This window comes from Phaseolus vulgaris, chromosome 11, assembly GCF_051622355.1.
Source record: "Phaseolus vulgaris cultivar YP4 chromosome 11, ASM5162235v1, whole genome shotgun sequence".
In the NCBI taxonomy this organism is placed as follows: Eukaryota; Viridiplantae; Streptophyta; class Magnoliopsida; order Fabales; family Fabaceae; genus Phaseolus; species Phaseolus vulgaris.
The window spans coordinates 3,795,893-3,811,666 of record NC_143508.1 but is presented as its reverse complement, the minus strand read 5'-3'; the positions used below and the strand labels follow the sequence as shown (position 1 = coordinate 3,811,666).

Here is a 15,774-nt window from a genome sequence, read left to right as displayed (position 1 = left end):
TCAATGGCACAAAATGATGTATGGGACCTTATAGAATTGTCAGAAGGATGCAAGAAAGTCGGGTGTAAATGGGTCTTTAAGACTAAACGTGACTCTCATGGCAATATCGAACATTACAAGGCCCGACTTGTTGCCAAAGGTTTTACTCAAAAGGATGGCATTGATTATAAGGAAACATTTTCACCTGTTTCTAAGAAAGATTCCTTTAGAATTATCATGGCATTAGTAGCTCATTATGATCTTGAGTTGCATCAGATGGATGTCAAAACTGCTTTTCTGAATGGGGATTTAGAAGAGGATGTTTATATGGACCAACCAGTGGGGTTCATTGAAAAAGGAAAGGAACACATGGTGTGTAAACTTAAAAAATCAATATACGGGCTTAAACAAGCTTCTAGGCAATGGTATCTTAAGTTCAATGATACTATTGTGTCCTTTGGGTTTAAGGAAAACGTTGTTGATTGGTGTATATACCTGAAGGTCAGTGGGAGCAAGTTTATATTCCTGATTTTGTATGTTGATGATATCTTGCTTGCAACTAATGATCTTGGTCTATTAAGTGAGACTAAGAAGTTTCTCTCTAATAACTTTGAGATGAAAGATATGGGTGAGGCATACTATGTGATAGGAATTGAAACATTCCGTGACAGATCACAAGGACTGTTAGGTTTGCCTCAGAAAACATATATTAATAAAGTTTTAGAGAGATTCAGAGTGGATAAATGTTCGACATCTCCTGTTCCAATACAGAAAGGAGACAAATTTAGTCTCATGCAATGTCCAAAGAATGACTTGGAACGGAAACAGATGGAGAATATACCTTATGCATCTATTGTTGGGAGTTTAATGTATGCTCAAACTTGTACACGACCAGATATTAGTTTTGCAGTTGGTATGCTTGGTAGATACCAGAGTAATCCAGGATTGGATCATTGGAAAGCTGCAAAGAAAGTTTTAAGATACTTGCAAGGAACGAAGAATCACATGCTTACTTATAAAAGATCTGATCACCTTGAGGTGATTGGATATACAGATTCAGATTTTGCTGGCTGTGTGGATACACGAAAGTCTACATTTGGTTATGTGTATCTTTTAGTCGGAGGAGCGATTTCATGGAAAAGTGCGAAGCAGTCAGTCATCGTTGCGTCCACTATGGAGGCTGAATTTGTGACATGCTTTGAGGCCACAGTTCAGGCTAATTAGTTGCGAAATTTTATTTCAGGACTTGGAATTGTTGACAGTATTGTCAAGCCGCTGAAAATTTATTGTGATAACTCCGCAACAGTCTTCTTTTCTAAAAACGACAAGTATTCCAAAGGTGCTAAACATATGAAATTGAAATACTTTGTCGTTAAAGAAGAAGTTCAGAAACATAAAGTGTCAATAGAACATATTAGCACTAATCTTATGATTGTTGACCCTTTAACAAAAGGATTACCGCCCAAAACATTTACTGGTCATGTTGTAAATATGGGCATTATGTCTACTAGTGAATTATGAATGTTGTTAATGCTTATTTGACACTCTGAGCTCAATGATAAATAAAGTTTATGAAATTTATGTTGTTTTCTACTTTATGTATATGCATGCAAATTATGTTATTGTGTTGTGGAAAACAAATTATGTTGTTATTGATGACAATGACATTATGTTTGAACCTATTATGAATTTCTCACTATAAAGTCATATTAAGGAGAAAGAATGATATAGTAGTACATGGAAGGAAATGTGTTGATTCATATAACATGTAACCGCCGTGACTCTTATTATTTCTGTATTCTTGATTATGAATAATGATAGAACCAATTTATGTAAGGCCTTTTTAAATGCGTATTTATGTAATTATTAAATCATGAAAGTATTATAACTCATATGAGTCAAGTGGGAGAATGTAAGAAATTATGTAAATTAATTTCTATAAAGTGACTAACATGACTTAGAGTTTGGGCTTTGGGCCCAAATATGATTTAATAATAATAATAGAATAAAGGGTCCATTGGTTAATGTGAGAAATATATATCTGATGATATACCTAATGGAAAACCCACATCTGATAGAGATTGGGTACTAAAGGCTATAGGGTTCTGTCTCTGCAAATAATAGTTGTCTCACTGTTAACCATCACGAAAGTGTGTGATAAGTACGGAATTGCTAAGAGATAGATTGGGATAAAGGAGATAAAGTAACTACTCAATTACGATCACTCATGGATCAAGGTAAGTGTCTATTCCTTCTTGATTATATGATTGTGTGAGAATCATGATATGATAAGATCTATTTGTGAACATAATTGTATGTGTTCAATTTATGTTTATTCATGTTTTGATTTACATTGGAATCCAAAGTAAACCATTTTTTATACTTTTATTAGCATTCTATTTTTATATTAATTCTTTTCTTTAAATATTTTTCCCTCAGACGCTATCCAACAAAATTTTGGAGGCTATGACTTCTCTGACGGGCCTGAAGAGATCACATATATCAAGCCACCTCCAAGTCAATTCTAATTTCTTTTTCAAATTTCTTTAGATGATAAACTAAATTTGACAACCCTAAATTTTTATATTTTTTTTTATGCTAGCATTATAGAAACTGCTTGAGGAATGCCAGCATTATAGAAACGCTTAAGGAAGTGAAATTTTGCGTGTGCACTTACATCACCGGTAAAGGGTGCACCGGCGACGGTAGAGGGTGAAACGGCGGCGGCCGAGAGTACAATGTGGGCGGAGGCTCTATCTGGCCAGAGACAAATACTTAAAGCACAAGTAATAAATAATATGAATTATTAAACTGTTTTCATTAGCAACTTATTGTGTTAATCTTTTTTAAATAGAATAAGTGTATATATTAGATATTATAATATATTTGTTTAAACTGTGCCTAGAATATATATCTTTTAAAGAATTTACATTTTAGAAAATTACTTAAAAAATATAAAAAAAAAGTTCATTAATACTAGAAAGTATAAAATAATTTACAGATATTTTTCCAACAGAAAAAAAAAACGATCTCTATATTCGTTGCCGTCCTTAATCACAAGGACCAAAACAAGTCTCAGCTCAAAAAGGGCATAAAAAATCACTTACAAATTCATTTTTAGATACTAGTAAATTATTTCAATTATTACACAAATTAAGACATAAAAAAAGGCTTTTAAATTAAAACAAATAAATACATGAATATTAAGTTTATGTAGCAAGTATAATTATTATTACACATGGGCACCCTGCCTAGCTCAAACGAAGTTACTCCCCTAATTGGGAATATTTATTTCCCTCAATGGATAAATAAACAAAACAACACGTTTGATGAAAAAACCTTCAAGGATTCCACCGCATACAAAGCTGCAGACAGTAATCACTAACTACTTACATCAAATAAAAGAATCAATACAAGTCCAAAGCTATATAACTACTCGTTCTTATTAATGCGATTTATAGCATATCATTCTTCATCATCCAGTAAGGAGAACGAGAAAGGGTGGAATTTGTAACCATCGCCCTCGTAAAACTTGTTCTGAAACTCCACCCAGTGAAGTCGTAACGCATGCAAGAAGGCGCTCAGAGTTTCCATGACAAGTAACACTCCGACGGTGGCGAAGATGAAAACAATGAGACCCACTATCAGGATAATCACATTATTGTACCTGTAACATCAGGCGGAGAAATTACCTGTCATTATCCGGACAAACTATTGCTAATTTTAAGAGGGGGAAAGTTATCGATTCTAGAAAATAAACCACGAGCAACAAGAACTAGGTACATTTGAGAAAGGATCCAGCAAGTCTGTTGCGTAACATATTCATTTATCCTTTACTTTTAAAAACATAAAATTCCAAAATAGGTGCATTTTGACGATAAATTACTAAGTTTCCACTTGTATATGTTACGCAATAGCCCAGTCACGCTGAATAATTTCAATTGGTTTAGCGTTCACCGCTCTTACCCTCCACAATCGACATCATGAGTCATAAGAAAGAAAACGTAACAGATTTATAATTTTAAACATACCCCCATGCCATCAGCAGAACCTTCTCGTAGAATACACTTGATAGCTCTGAATGAGCAAGGCTGGGTACAAAAAACGAAAACACCAGTCAAACATCATTCAATGCATAAATGCATTTTAATATATGCATGAAACATATCTATAGACCAACAGAGAAACAAAGGTAATAAACTGCATGACGTGAGGTTCCAAACTTGTTTCTCTAGTGGGACTTCAGCATTACTATTAGAATAGAACAATTGCGACTTATAGACATACCTAAGGGCCCATAGACGGAGGTAAGAAGCTGTATTAGAGACTGCTCCAAGTACAAATTCTATGGTATGTATAAGTTGATGTACAAAGACTTCACTGAACTCAAATTCCTCATGACCATGGGAATCGTGGTTTGACTCCACTTGCAGGCTCTCATCTGTGCTTTCAAGCGGTGTATAGGATTCAACCCCGTGCCTCTGAAGTAGCATAAATATTACAAGTTAGAACTACAACAGATATAATAGTTCCATGTAAACAAGGAGGAAACTCAAGTACTAAAGAAAGTAAACATACAGCTTCATGTTGCTTCTTTAAAATAAATGGTTTTGGAACCAGCATCCAGGGGACAGAGACAACAGCCAGAAGCAAAAGCACAAGCTGGTAAAAAATAAAACAAAGAACGTAAGTACTATTCATATAGAAGTACATTCTTAAGATTTACAAAGATGCCGATGGAGTTGGAAGCTAACCAACCTGCAAATTTCTCTGACCAACAAATAGTTGGTTCTCACCCAAATCATCAGTCGGGCTCAGGAACATGTAGATCAAAATATGGTACAAATCCGCTTGAGAACCAGTAGACCACTTGACAATAATAAGAAGGGCTAGGTAGCCAAATAGACTGTTGAGAAATATCATCTGGGGAATGAACTGGAACCTGAGAGTGAAACATTGAAGTAAAAAAAATTCTACATTAATATTAATTAGTAAGAAACTGTACACTGATAGAAAGAATCAGTGAATTGATTGCAGAAGCAAATAACTGCACAAAACTACAAATTAATTGTTTTCTACCCTGACTTGTATTCTATAGAGTAAGATTTCTCCATAACAAATATTACTGATTAAAACATACCACACATTCACTCTGTTTCTAAAGAATATGGCATTGCAATAGCTCATGACAATTCCAAGGTTCATTTGAGCAACTCCAAGAAGAATTGACATTTTCATTTTCAATGAGTTCAGAAATGGTAGTTCACTTCGTGTACCATGCCATACAGGATCCACTCCAAAAGGGTAAGTGTCACGCACTTTTATCAAGCCCACTGTTGTAGAATCCCTGCATCAGAAAGACCGTATAAAAAAAACAGAGATGCTGAATTAAATTTTAAAAGCATAAATTACAATATTAAAATGCTACCAGTCAAAAGGTTTGATTACCTGCAAGAAAGGTCACGGCAATCATACGCAGAGGGGGCAAAGAGTGCAAATGGAACAGAAAAGAACTCATTATAGATAAAACCAGTGTAGATTGAGAACAACGCCATCATCAAAATAACATAACGACCTCCAAAAGTCATCTCCGTGATGTCATCAAGCTTCTGTTTTTTACACCATGAGACCATGTTAGTAGACTGATTGAAAACATGCAAATACCTAAAATATAGTTATGCAAGAGAAAAGACATACCAAGCACAAGTTAATGGAAAATTTAGGATCATTTGATTTGGGATTTTTTATTTTATTTTTACATTTTAATTATAAAAGGCATTATTTAGTTTTCACTTCAAAGATTTGTATAGGAAACAGTGAAACAGTTTAATTTGTGCAGAAAACAGTAGAAACTATTTCCATTGTTTCCTATACAAACATTTCAAAATGGGAAATAAAGCACAAGTAAACTGGTATTTTTGTAACAGAATATTTTCTCAGACTAAATGGTCTCTTAATGTCAATCAGAAATGGATTTCACCAATTTTTCTTTAAAATACTACTTATTATCTGGTTAATAGCAATAAATGAAATGATAATAAAAAAGTTAGTTAGCATGTCGGCAAGGTCCTTTGCAACAATTCCAAGGGACCAAAAGTTGAATACCTAAATCCAACCTCACCATAAAGGGAGAGGAGGACTACCTCCAGCTCAAAAAAGAACTATAGTCTTTTACAGTACTCTTGGCACTCTAAAAAGAATCCATGCCCCAAAAAGTTCACAGTAGGAAAGCAGTTGCTGGAACCCTTAAAATATTTAAGGTATATGAAAGAACAATTTTGCATAGATACCTAAAGCTATAGACTGCCAAGGTCTTCATTTATACATAAGGACTCTAACCTAGTCAAAATGTAAGCATTAGCAGCCAGCCATGAACCCCCAATCACTCTTTTTAACATTGGAAATACTCAAATGTGGCACCAATACTTTGAATACAACTAAAATTACGGAATGATCTAGTTTCTCCTCTGTATCCTTAAATTATAGTAAATAGTAGGTCACAGAAACTTAGAAAACATGATGGGAATATAAGAGATTAAACCAAAAGAATAAAACACTAATTGAAAAGGATTCCCTTGCAAAGGATTCCCTTTCACTGACACAAACTGTCAATTTCACGGAATGCTCTTCCCCAATCTGATTTCCCCTTATCTATCACCAATCTCTTTTAACTGGTTAATTAATCCAAACTAACTAACAAATTGCCTAATTGACTTAACAGCTGTCCTTGTTCAGATGCCATTATACATCCTAACAGTAGATAATAAAATAGAGCTAAGATTTCTTTAGAGCAGGACTAATGACGCTTTTAGTGACATTCAGAAACTGTCAGAAAAGCATGTAACATGTCCATAGAAAAAATATTATAGGCAATAGAAAGTTAACTATATATGGTTTTTTATTATGACTACAAATGCTGTTTTTGTAAATTATGATTATCATCCACTGATTAACATAATTTGATATAGAAAAAGAAAGTTATGCAAATATGGTTTTTTGTTATAATTACCAGTGCTGTTTTTGTAAATTGTGGTTATCGTCAAATGATCAATGTCTCTTTACAATACAAAGATTATGAATGAAAAATGTATAAGGGCCATATCATGTCTTGAATTTTTAAGAATTTCCCATTTTCCCATGTCCTAGGGGTATTGCATCTGTATCATATCAAATATCCAAGTTTCATAGATTCCCAGGAAGGTAATGCATAGATATTTTCTACTAAGGCGGAGAAACTACTTAATTTCTCCTATTAAAATATAAAAGATAGCTTTTTATACTTTTCTTAAAGGAAGAGTCAAAACTAAAAGGTTACCTGACTAGAAAGTTTCTTCTCCCTGATTATGAAATATAGAGCTGCCAGTAGTAAACATATTCCATGCCCCCAATCGCCAAACATAACAGCAAAAAGAAATGGAAAGGTAACTACAGTATACACAGTTGGATTTGCCTCCTGATACTTAGCAACCCTGAAATATTAGTATAAAAGTTCAAAGTATGAGACTAATATCTTTCAAAAACAAAAGTAGAACATACAAAGAAACAAGTTCTTAAATTGATAAGAATATAACTGCAGCAGTCACTCTTTCACCTTACAATATAAGTTTTGATTTGATCAATATTATTCAAAATTAAGGCACTTTAATGGGTTAAAATCATTTTCTAACCCTTCGAAGATACAGATGGACATCAGAATTCACATTTCTAAATAATAAATCAACACATACAGGTTTCAAATCTTGTCCACGTGATCTCTGAATTTGATGTTTTCAGTAGTTTCTAATCTAATTATTTGAGTTTGCTGCTGGCATATTCAACTCAACCTAGTAGTTTATATTGCAATAAAATGCTGGAAAAATACCTAGTGGAGCCAAGATACACCTTCAACTATGTGTAAATGTCATGTAAAAGTGATATATTCAATACATGAAACATCTATCAATATTTCAATTTAAACAAGTTCATTTACAGGTCAGATTTTTATAAAAGTGGACCATAAACCAAGTGTAACGAACAACAAATTGGAGATGGTATACTAGTAATAATATTACATACACACACACACATATATATCCACAAAATAAAAATTTCAACATTGGTAGAGCTAGTGTAAGGGTCCACTTCCTGAAGGAGAACAACAAATATTTCACAGACGGTGAAAATGACTGATCTAACTATATCGGTGATGACCTGCAACTATAAACAGTATTATTTTGGTATATCTGAACTCCTACGGCATTTAGCACATTAAACTTAGTCCAAACTATTATAAACACATGGCCATGCACACAATATGAATGCTGCACTTATTCCACACATATTATCAATAACTAAACTCCACTTTCAGCTCACACAACTACAAATAAAGGGATAAAAAAAAAGGGGGAAAGAAAACAGTATGGTTCTCACCCGTATGAATCAATAATTCCTTGAAAAGAAGAAGTAAATTTATTTGTGCGGAAATAGGTAGGCGGCAACTCCCTGGTATGCAGAACTTGGAAAATGGCATTGACTTGAGAATTAGAGTCCAATGCTGCCCGCTGTAATGCATCCTGGATCTGAAAATTCAAGGTAACATATCTCACAAAATCAATCTTACAAAAACCACCAAGGTATTAACTCTGGCTAGGTAAAACGAAAATTCATTATAAAATAAAAAAATCACAATAACTAACAACAAATACCTGCTTATTTGCAAAGATAGGACTCCACCCCTCAGCCACAAGACATTTTTTCGTCACATCAAGGCTCAGCATGTTCAGGATATGATGAATAGATTTCTCCTTCCTCACCTTCATGAATCCATTGTCAAGAGAAATTAAACAGTAATGGCAACAGATAAAGAAAAATCTAAAATTAAATTGAATACTTGAGAATTAAAATTTATAACTAATCAAATCAAAAGCATTAAAGTAGGTGATAGGCATGTAGATTTAATTCATCACATAATAATACAGAATAGTGCTAATTTTAACTTTTGACATACCAGAACATCCCATTGCTCAAATTGAGCCCCAATAGTATTTAGCAAGTTATTCCGGTGAAGTAGTCCAGCATCAATAGTGGTCTTCAATTCTAAAAGTCTTCCAGAAACCTGCAGGTGAATTTTTTGAAACAGTTCTGGGAGAAAGCCAAAAACTATAATACATTGAACAAACATATAAATGGATGAAGCATCTTCAAATAAAACACAAAATAAAACAACTTGGCTAGATAAATGCTATTGACACATGGAAAGCAAAGATTAAGCCAACTACTGGCAACTAAAACTGATTTATTTTATTGTTCAATATTTGCTTTCTCCAGTAAGAATCAATTAAGAACCTCTGTGTCGGGGCGGGGAAGATACAGAAGATTTTCCAGGGGAAAATTAAGAACCAATACGAACCTCTGTGATCATTTGAGCTTGTTTTCCAAGTTCCTCAGCAAAAGGGTAACGATTAGCACCAAAAGCTTCACATATTTTAAGAATCTTGGCTTTTGCTTTTTCACCAGCATAGAAGATCACAAAAACATTTTTCTCAGTCTGCAGGTAGACATCCATAAGTCATCATAAAATAGAATATAAATCAATACACACACACATATATGACAACAGACAGAAACTTATTTAAGCAAAACAATGAAGAATCTCGTTTATTATAGGTTCACTAGAACCCATAGATTTATAGGCAACAGCAGAGACATATTAATTAGAAGCATAATACAAATAGCAGGTAGCCAGTCTTATTATTAAAATAGAAGACTATAGAGCTTATCACAAAATAAATAATCACCTCCGTTTTTTAAATTTTCTAATCCCAACAAGCCCAACATACAAGGACAATATTAAGTATTTAACATAATAAAATATAATTAGAAACCCAAGATACAATACAACTAAAGAGGTTTATCTTCTATTCACATTTTAAATGGAAAGACGTCATTAACAGAGGAATCTGTCTATAAATCTTTGATGGCAAGCTGTGATATGTGCATGCAAAATATATCATTGACAATTTGACATTAACCAAAAGCCAACAAAGTTGAACAAACCTAAGTAGTTAAATCAACAAACTAACTTTATCTAATAGGGTTTGTGTAACTATGCACTATAGCACACATACAGAATCCAAAAAACTGAGCCTATGAATTCATCTATACTAACATGCATCAGCACATGATTTCTGTATGATCTTTCTATCAGCTAGAATGAAAGCAAAAATAGCTTGCTGCATAATCCAACTCATTATTTTATTTCAAACATTCTTTGTAAAAAATATGGAGGGTGGGATTCACCTTATCTCCAGAAACAGGGTCTGTGACAGGGTCCTCAACAGTAGCCTGCCTTAAAAATACATTTCCTCTAGTAGCACGAAATAAAATTCTCTCAAATACCATAGACTTTTCCCTGGGAACAAGACCTGCCAAAAACCCCAACTTAATTTGCTTTGATGAATCACCTAACAATTCCTTCACAACACAACAAACAGCAAGAACAATTCATTAAAAGATTAGTGTCAATAGTACAAAAGAAAATTAGAACGGAGATGGTATAAGAAGTCTACTTGGTCCTGTAATAAAGGTGTTTCCATAGATTCACCACCCAGCTGACGGGATTCATATTCTCTCTGCTGCTCTATGGCACGACTTTGAGCTGAGCGGAAAAACTCACCAGCCTGAAAAAAGGCAATAACTATTTAGCAATTGGTCTGCAGCATAAGTTTTATACACTTGAATAAGTAAGATGGAGAAATATGTGTATTCAACCTACATTATTGTACCTTTTATTGATACATAAATACATATATATATATATGTATATATATATACACATATGTGTGTTACAAAAAGAGGCAAGGTACTTACTTACCTTAAACCCTAAAGTTGGGTACATACAAAAGAAATAATAATAAAATAACATTACATTTCAACACTCCCCCTCAAGCTGGAGCATGTAGATCAATACACCAAGCTTTGAACATATAAATTGAATCTTAGGTCCTCTTGGAGATTTAGTTAAATATCTGGGAGTTGTTCATTAGAGCTGACAAACTAAGTAATAAGATTCTTGCACAACAACTTCTCTCTAACAAAATTACAAACAATCTCTATGTTTAGATCTCTCATGAAACACCGAATTGGAGGCAATATGAAGAGTTGTTTGATTGCAACAATACAACTCTCCTCATTTTCACAAAATTTTAACACTTGAAGGAGTTGTTTAATCCACACAAGTTCACATGTAGCTAGGACCATATATCTATATTCAGCATTAGATCGGGCAATAACACTTTGTTTCTTACTTTTAAGATATAAGGTTCCCTCCTAGAAATACACAATATCATGTAGTAGATCTCCTAACAATGAGACAACCAACCCAAAAAGATACACTTAATAGCCTTTGCATAAAGCTTGTCTAGACCTGAAAAAACATTATGAACAAAACAAGTACACCCACACACGTGGAGAGACATGATATAGAGTATCATTTCAAAAAATTATAGTGTAAGGAACTTTATGTTCAACGGATGAAGAAGGCATCCTATTGAATAGGAAACAGGCTGCATCTCCCCAATGATGAACAAGAACATTAGTAGTCAACATTAGAAAGCCAGCAATTTCAATAAGATGTCTATTCTTCCTCTATGCTATACCATTTCGTTGTGGAGTGCGAGAACATGTTGACTGATCCCTAGGAAGATAAGAATGAAGAAAACACAGCAAATTGTTGAAGTAACACGACTTGGTCTCCAAATTATTGAAAAGGCAGATGTTGTAGAAGACAACCAAGGATAAGACAATGCAGGATCATACTTGCTCTGATACCAACTTTAATAAACAAAATGGAGAAAGCACAACGTATTTAACCTACCCTGTTGTGCCTTTTATTAATGTGTGTGTGTGTGTATGAGTACATATATATACATGTTACAAAAAGAGGCAAGGCACTTACCTTAAACCCTAACCCTAAAGTTGGGTAACACATACAACTAAAATTTCAATCTTACAAAATAACAAGAATACAACATAAAATGAAAACACATATACCTCTCATTCACTGATTTAGGTAAAATTGTGTAATTTTGTAAGCATTTTGTATATCTAAGTCTGTATCCCTCCTTAGCTAGCAGAAAGCATGTCTAGGCACATTTCTTTTGCATCATATCGCATGTCCTATTTTTAGACCACCAGATTTCAGGATAGAAGGACAGGGAATAGTAGTTAATGATTGTTAGGGCAGTCAGTTAGTTAGAGAGGATGTCAATTAGATTAATAGGGAGAAATAGGATGAAGGGATACACGGAGAGAAATAGTGTGTACAAACGAGAAATCCCTTTTTGAAAGGGGTACTTATTGAGGAAAGTTCTTGTTCCTATTCCCAGTTGTTCACTAAAACTGATCATTCTATCAATTCCTCATTTGTATTCACCACCATGCAACAATTACTTATGCTAAAATTAATTTTAATGCATCAATCAAACAAGGAAGTGGAATAATATAAGTCTAGAAGCCCCCAATGCAACCATATGGAAATAAAATGAGTTTGGCTAAGGATTACAAAGTGAAGAAAATAAAAGTTCAGAAGTGATTCAATTGCCCATATTGGATTTTAATTGAGTTCAATAAAAACAGTAAAAACTATATTTGCAGCATTTTGGTTATATGCTTTTTTTAAATCAAAAAATAGATGATCCAATACACGATAGGTAAAAGTGAAACTTGCATATGTTCTAGTTCTAGCATATAACAGAAATACCCATAGTAAGAAATGAACCAGGCGTAATTCAACCCCCAAAACTAGATTGGAGCAGGTGGATTGCCCAAGTCTTATTATGAGTATCTAACTATATTCCTAACCAATTTGGGATATCTTAACACACCCCATAGAGACCAAAACTGGACGTATGGAGCATGGGTTTGTAGGGATGAATATCTGCAGGTGGCCAGCTTTAAGATTGGATAGGTTCTAATACCATATTAGAAGTGAAGTGGATCAAGCTTGACTTAACCCCAAAAGTTAGCTCACGGGGAGGATTCCCCTAGTCTTATAAGTAGTGTTTTGGTCATATTCCCAGCAAACGTGAGACATTCTAACACAAATATTTTCTATTTTCACTTTTTCCAATATGATTAAGGAGAAGTCATTAATTACTCTTATTTTTAGCTATTTTCATAGCTACACATCAGAAAGGGCAGAGTATTCCTTATAGGCACAATACCTTCTGTAAAACAAGCTTATACTCCACAAGCTCATTATATGATCGTTGCAACTTCTCACCATTTGCATTCATCTCAGTTAACTCTGACTCAATTTCTGTAAGTTTTACCTGTTACAAGACAGGCCAGATATCAAATTATAAATTATAAACGAAATAAAATCAAAATGGAAACAAACTCTGTCCACAAGCAGGCTCATGTACCTCAAGGTCATCAATGTTCACATCAACTGGTGTTGTGGAATATTTTGGTGAAACACCTGCCTTCAACATTTGCTCCTTGAAATATCGCAGTCTCCGAGCCATCTCTCCACATCTTTTTATCTTCACAACGACCAAAATAAATCCCCAAACAAATTTAAAAAATATAACATCAATACTTTTGTTGATAAAACAACAAAATGTAAGTGTGGATGACAACAAATCCCCTTAATGTAAGTGAAGAATCACAAAACCAAAGAGAAAAAGAAAACATCAATGGAGAAAAGCTGCCCCTTTCATCAGCAAACCTATAGAAGAAAATTACTTAAAGAGACCCATATGATTTACACCAAATAGATGTCAAACAGTCTTTACCTAAATCAGTTGTTGTGCCAAAGAAACCTCCTTGAAGATACAAGTTATACTCCAACCATACAATCAATATATATATAACAAAACTACATTCCAAAATTAAGTAATGGGCAAGAAACAATAACTCCAATGGAGAACTTTAATCCACTATCAAAAACTCTCTACTTCCCTCATTCTTCGCTACCTTAGCCATTCTTCCCCTATGGAAAATTTTGGCATTGTAACTAAAATGATATGATACAAGGTGTGCAATGTATAGACAAAATGTACATCATTTTCAAATAATATTCCAAAAACAATAGCTGACAGGGAAAGTCAAAACATTTCCACATCAATGGATGGCTTGGGCTCTTCAGCTGATTACTGTTCCCTTCTAAAAGGTTTTGTAGAACAGCAATACTGAATTACAGACAAGACCAGCAATAATCATCACTGAAAACAATTCATTGCAAGACATCTCCACAAAACTTTATTACAAAAAGAACATTATGTCCAGGTTCCAGAAACAAAGAAGTGGCTTATTAATAGCAGAAAACAAACGTACCTGATTTGCATAGGTCCGCTGAAAAGGACTCTTATCTGCATTGAGCTGAAAACAACATAAACATTAAGCTTAGAAAGACCTCTCAAAGCAGCAGCACATCATGCTTCATATCATAAACACAAGGAAACAGCCTGCTTAATTAATTGCTAAGATAACCATTTGTCCCAAATCTGATCCAAACAGTCCTGTGTAACTTAATTAAAAACATACATACAAACCAAAATTATGAAAAAAACAAAAAACTGCATCACGCTGCTAGGTTACTATCAATAACATCGTCCCCGCTGCTTCAGCATTCTAACATCAAAAAACTGTAATCAAACACTACTTTCCGCATCCACTCACCCAAGATTCATGAATCACCGGGATTAAGTTCAATTAACTAATCAATTTCGAGAAAATCATCAAATTAAGTTTAATCACCATTCAGAAACAGGCCAATTAAGTACGACAGTAAACTTGCACTTCTCAGCGAACATAAAACAGAATAGCAGTCTCTTTTCAGATCAATAAGCAGATGAATTATGCGATGAGAGAGATAAGCCGATTAGGAGAGGACGAAAACCTAACTACGAGTTAGCGACGAAAAATCGAAAGACGATTGAAGTAAGGAAGGGTTTATCGGAGAAGAAAACAGTACTAACATCTTTGAACTGAAGAAGGCCAAGGTCGCCGAGGTAGGAGACAGTGCGGTGAGCAGATTCGATTGGGATGATGAGCTGAACCAGTTGCATCGGCTCCGAACGGAACAGATCCATCGGAGGACAACATCCACTACGCGCTACCTCACCCATTCTCTCTCGCTCTCTCTGCTACGAAATCAAAGACAGATGATCGAGGCACTGATCGATCTCAGTCTCAGCTACGGCTTCAGAGAGACTTTCTCCGTCTCTTTCCACCCTCTCTCTTCTCTCTCTCAAATCCCCCTATCGAATCACTACCTTCCAATCTCTTCACGATCCTTCCTTGTTCATTTTTTTTTTTTTCGCCTATTTTTTCTGGCACTAAATTTAACGATTATACCTTTTAAGTTTTACATAATATCAGTTTCCTTTTTACAATTAATAATTATGATTATTATTGAAGAAAAAAATTTATGGTTGGTGGATACATTTGTTACTATCATTGATAATACGTTGATTTATATTTACTTTTTTAATTTGATGTTATCTTCTTTTTTTTATCTTTCATCTCCCTTATTAAGAAAAATATTTACTATTGTTTTAAATTTTTTAAAGAAAACAAACAGAATAAAAAAACTAAAAAAAATGAAGAGAAATAATTAGCTATATTGAATTAAGCTATGCAAGTAAGAGAATAGTTCTTTGCACGTTTTCATATAAATAGCTGAGAAATTAAAAATAAAATATATAACACCCAATCACCTTACCTAAAATGATAAAATGAAATTTAATATATATATAGGTTTATAATATTATGTTACAAAATATTGCCTCTTTATATATGAATTTTTTAAAT

The 15,774-nt window shown here is 33.9% G+C and overlaps 1 protein-coding gene across 1 annotated transcript; it reads right to left on the bottom strand.

Annotated features, from left to right (window-relative positions):
* Positions 1-3,132: 3,132 nt before the first annotated feature.
* VHA-A2 (vacuolar proton ATPase A2) lies at positions 3,133-15,268 on the bottom strand. Its single transcript, XM_068627121.2, has 18 exons — positions 14,940-15,268; positions 14,296-14,340; positions 13,383-13,502; positions 13,182-13,289; positions 10,527-10,637; positions 10,258-10,431; positions 9,368-9,505; positions 8,966-9,073; positions 8,664-8,771; positions 8,389-8,537; positions 7,295-7,448; positions 5,428-5,588; positions 5,120-5,326; positions 4,738-4,921; positions 4,558-4,641; positions 4,267-4,460; positions 4,011-4,070; positions 3,133-3,646 (listed from the first exon to the last, which is right to left on the bottom strand). The coding sequence occupies exons 1-18, from the start codon at positions 15,087-15,089 to the stop codon at positions 3,445-3,447; spliced, it is 2,457 nt and encodes an 818-aa protein (XP_068483222.1). The 5' UTR covers positions 15,090-15,268; the 3' UTR covers positions 3,133-3,444.
* Between the last annotated feature and the right edge of the window lie 506 nt (positions 15,269-15,774).

Bases quoted from the DNA above. Each gene is read 5' to 3' on its own strand.
- VHA-A2 (XM_068627121.2), bottom strand. From the start codon at position 15,089: ATGGGTGAGGTAGCGCGTAGTGGATGTTGTCCTCCGATGGATCTGTTC. The intron at 9,074-9,367 runs GTTCGTATTGGT...ATTCACCTGCAG, and splicing joins AAGCTCAAATGATCACAGAG to GTTTCTGGAAGACTTTTAGA. The intron at 4,461-4,557 runs GTATGTTTACTT...ATGCTACTTCAG, and splicing joins TAAAGAAGCAACATGAAGCT to AGGCACGGGGTTGAATCCTA.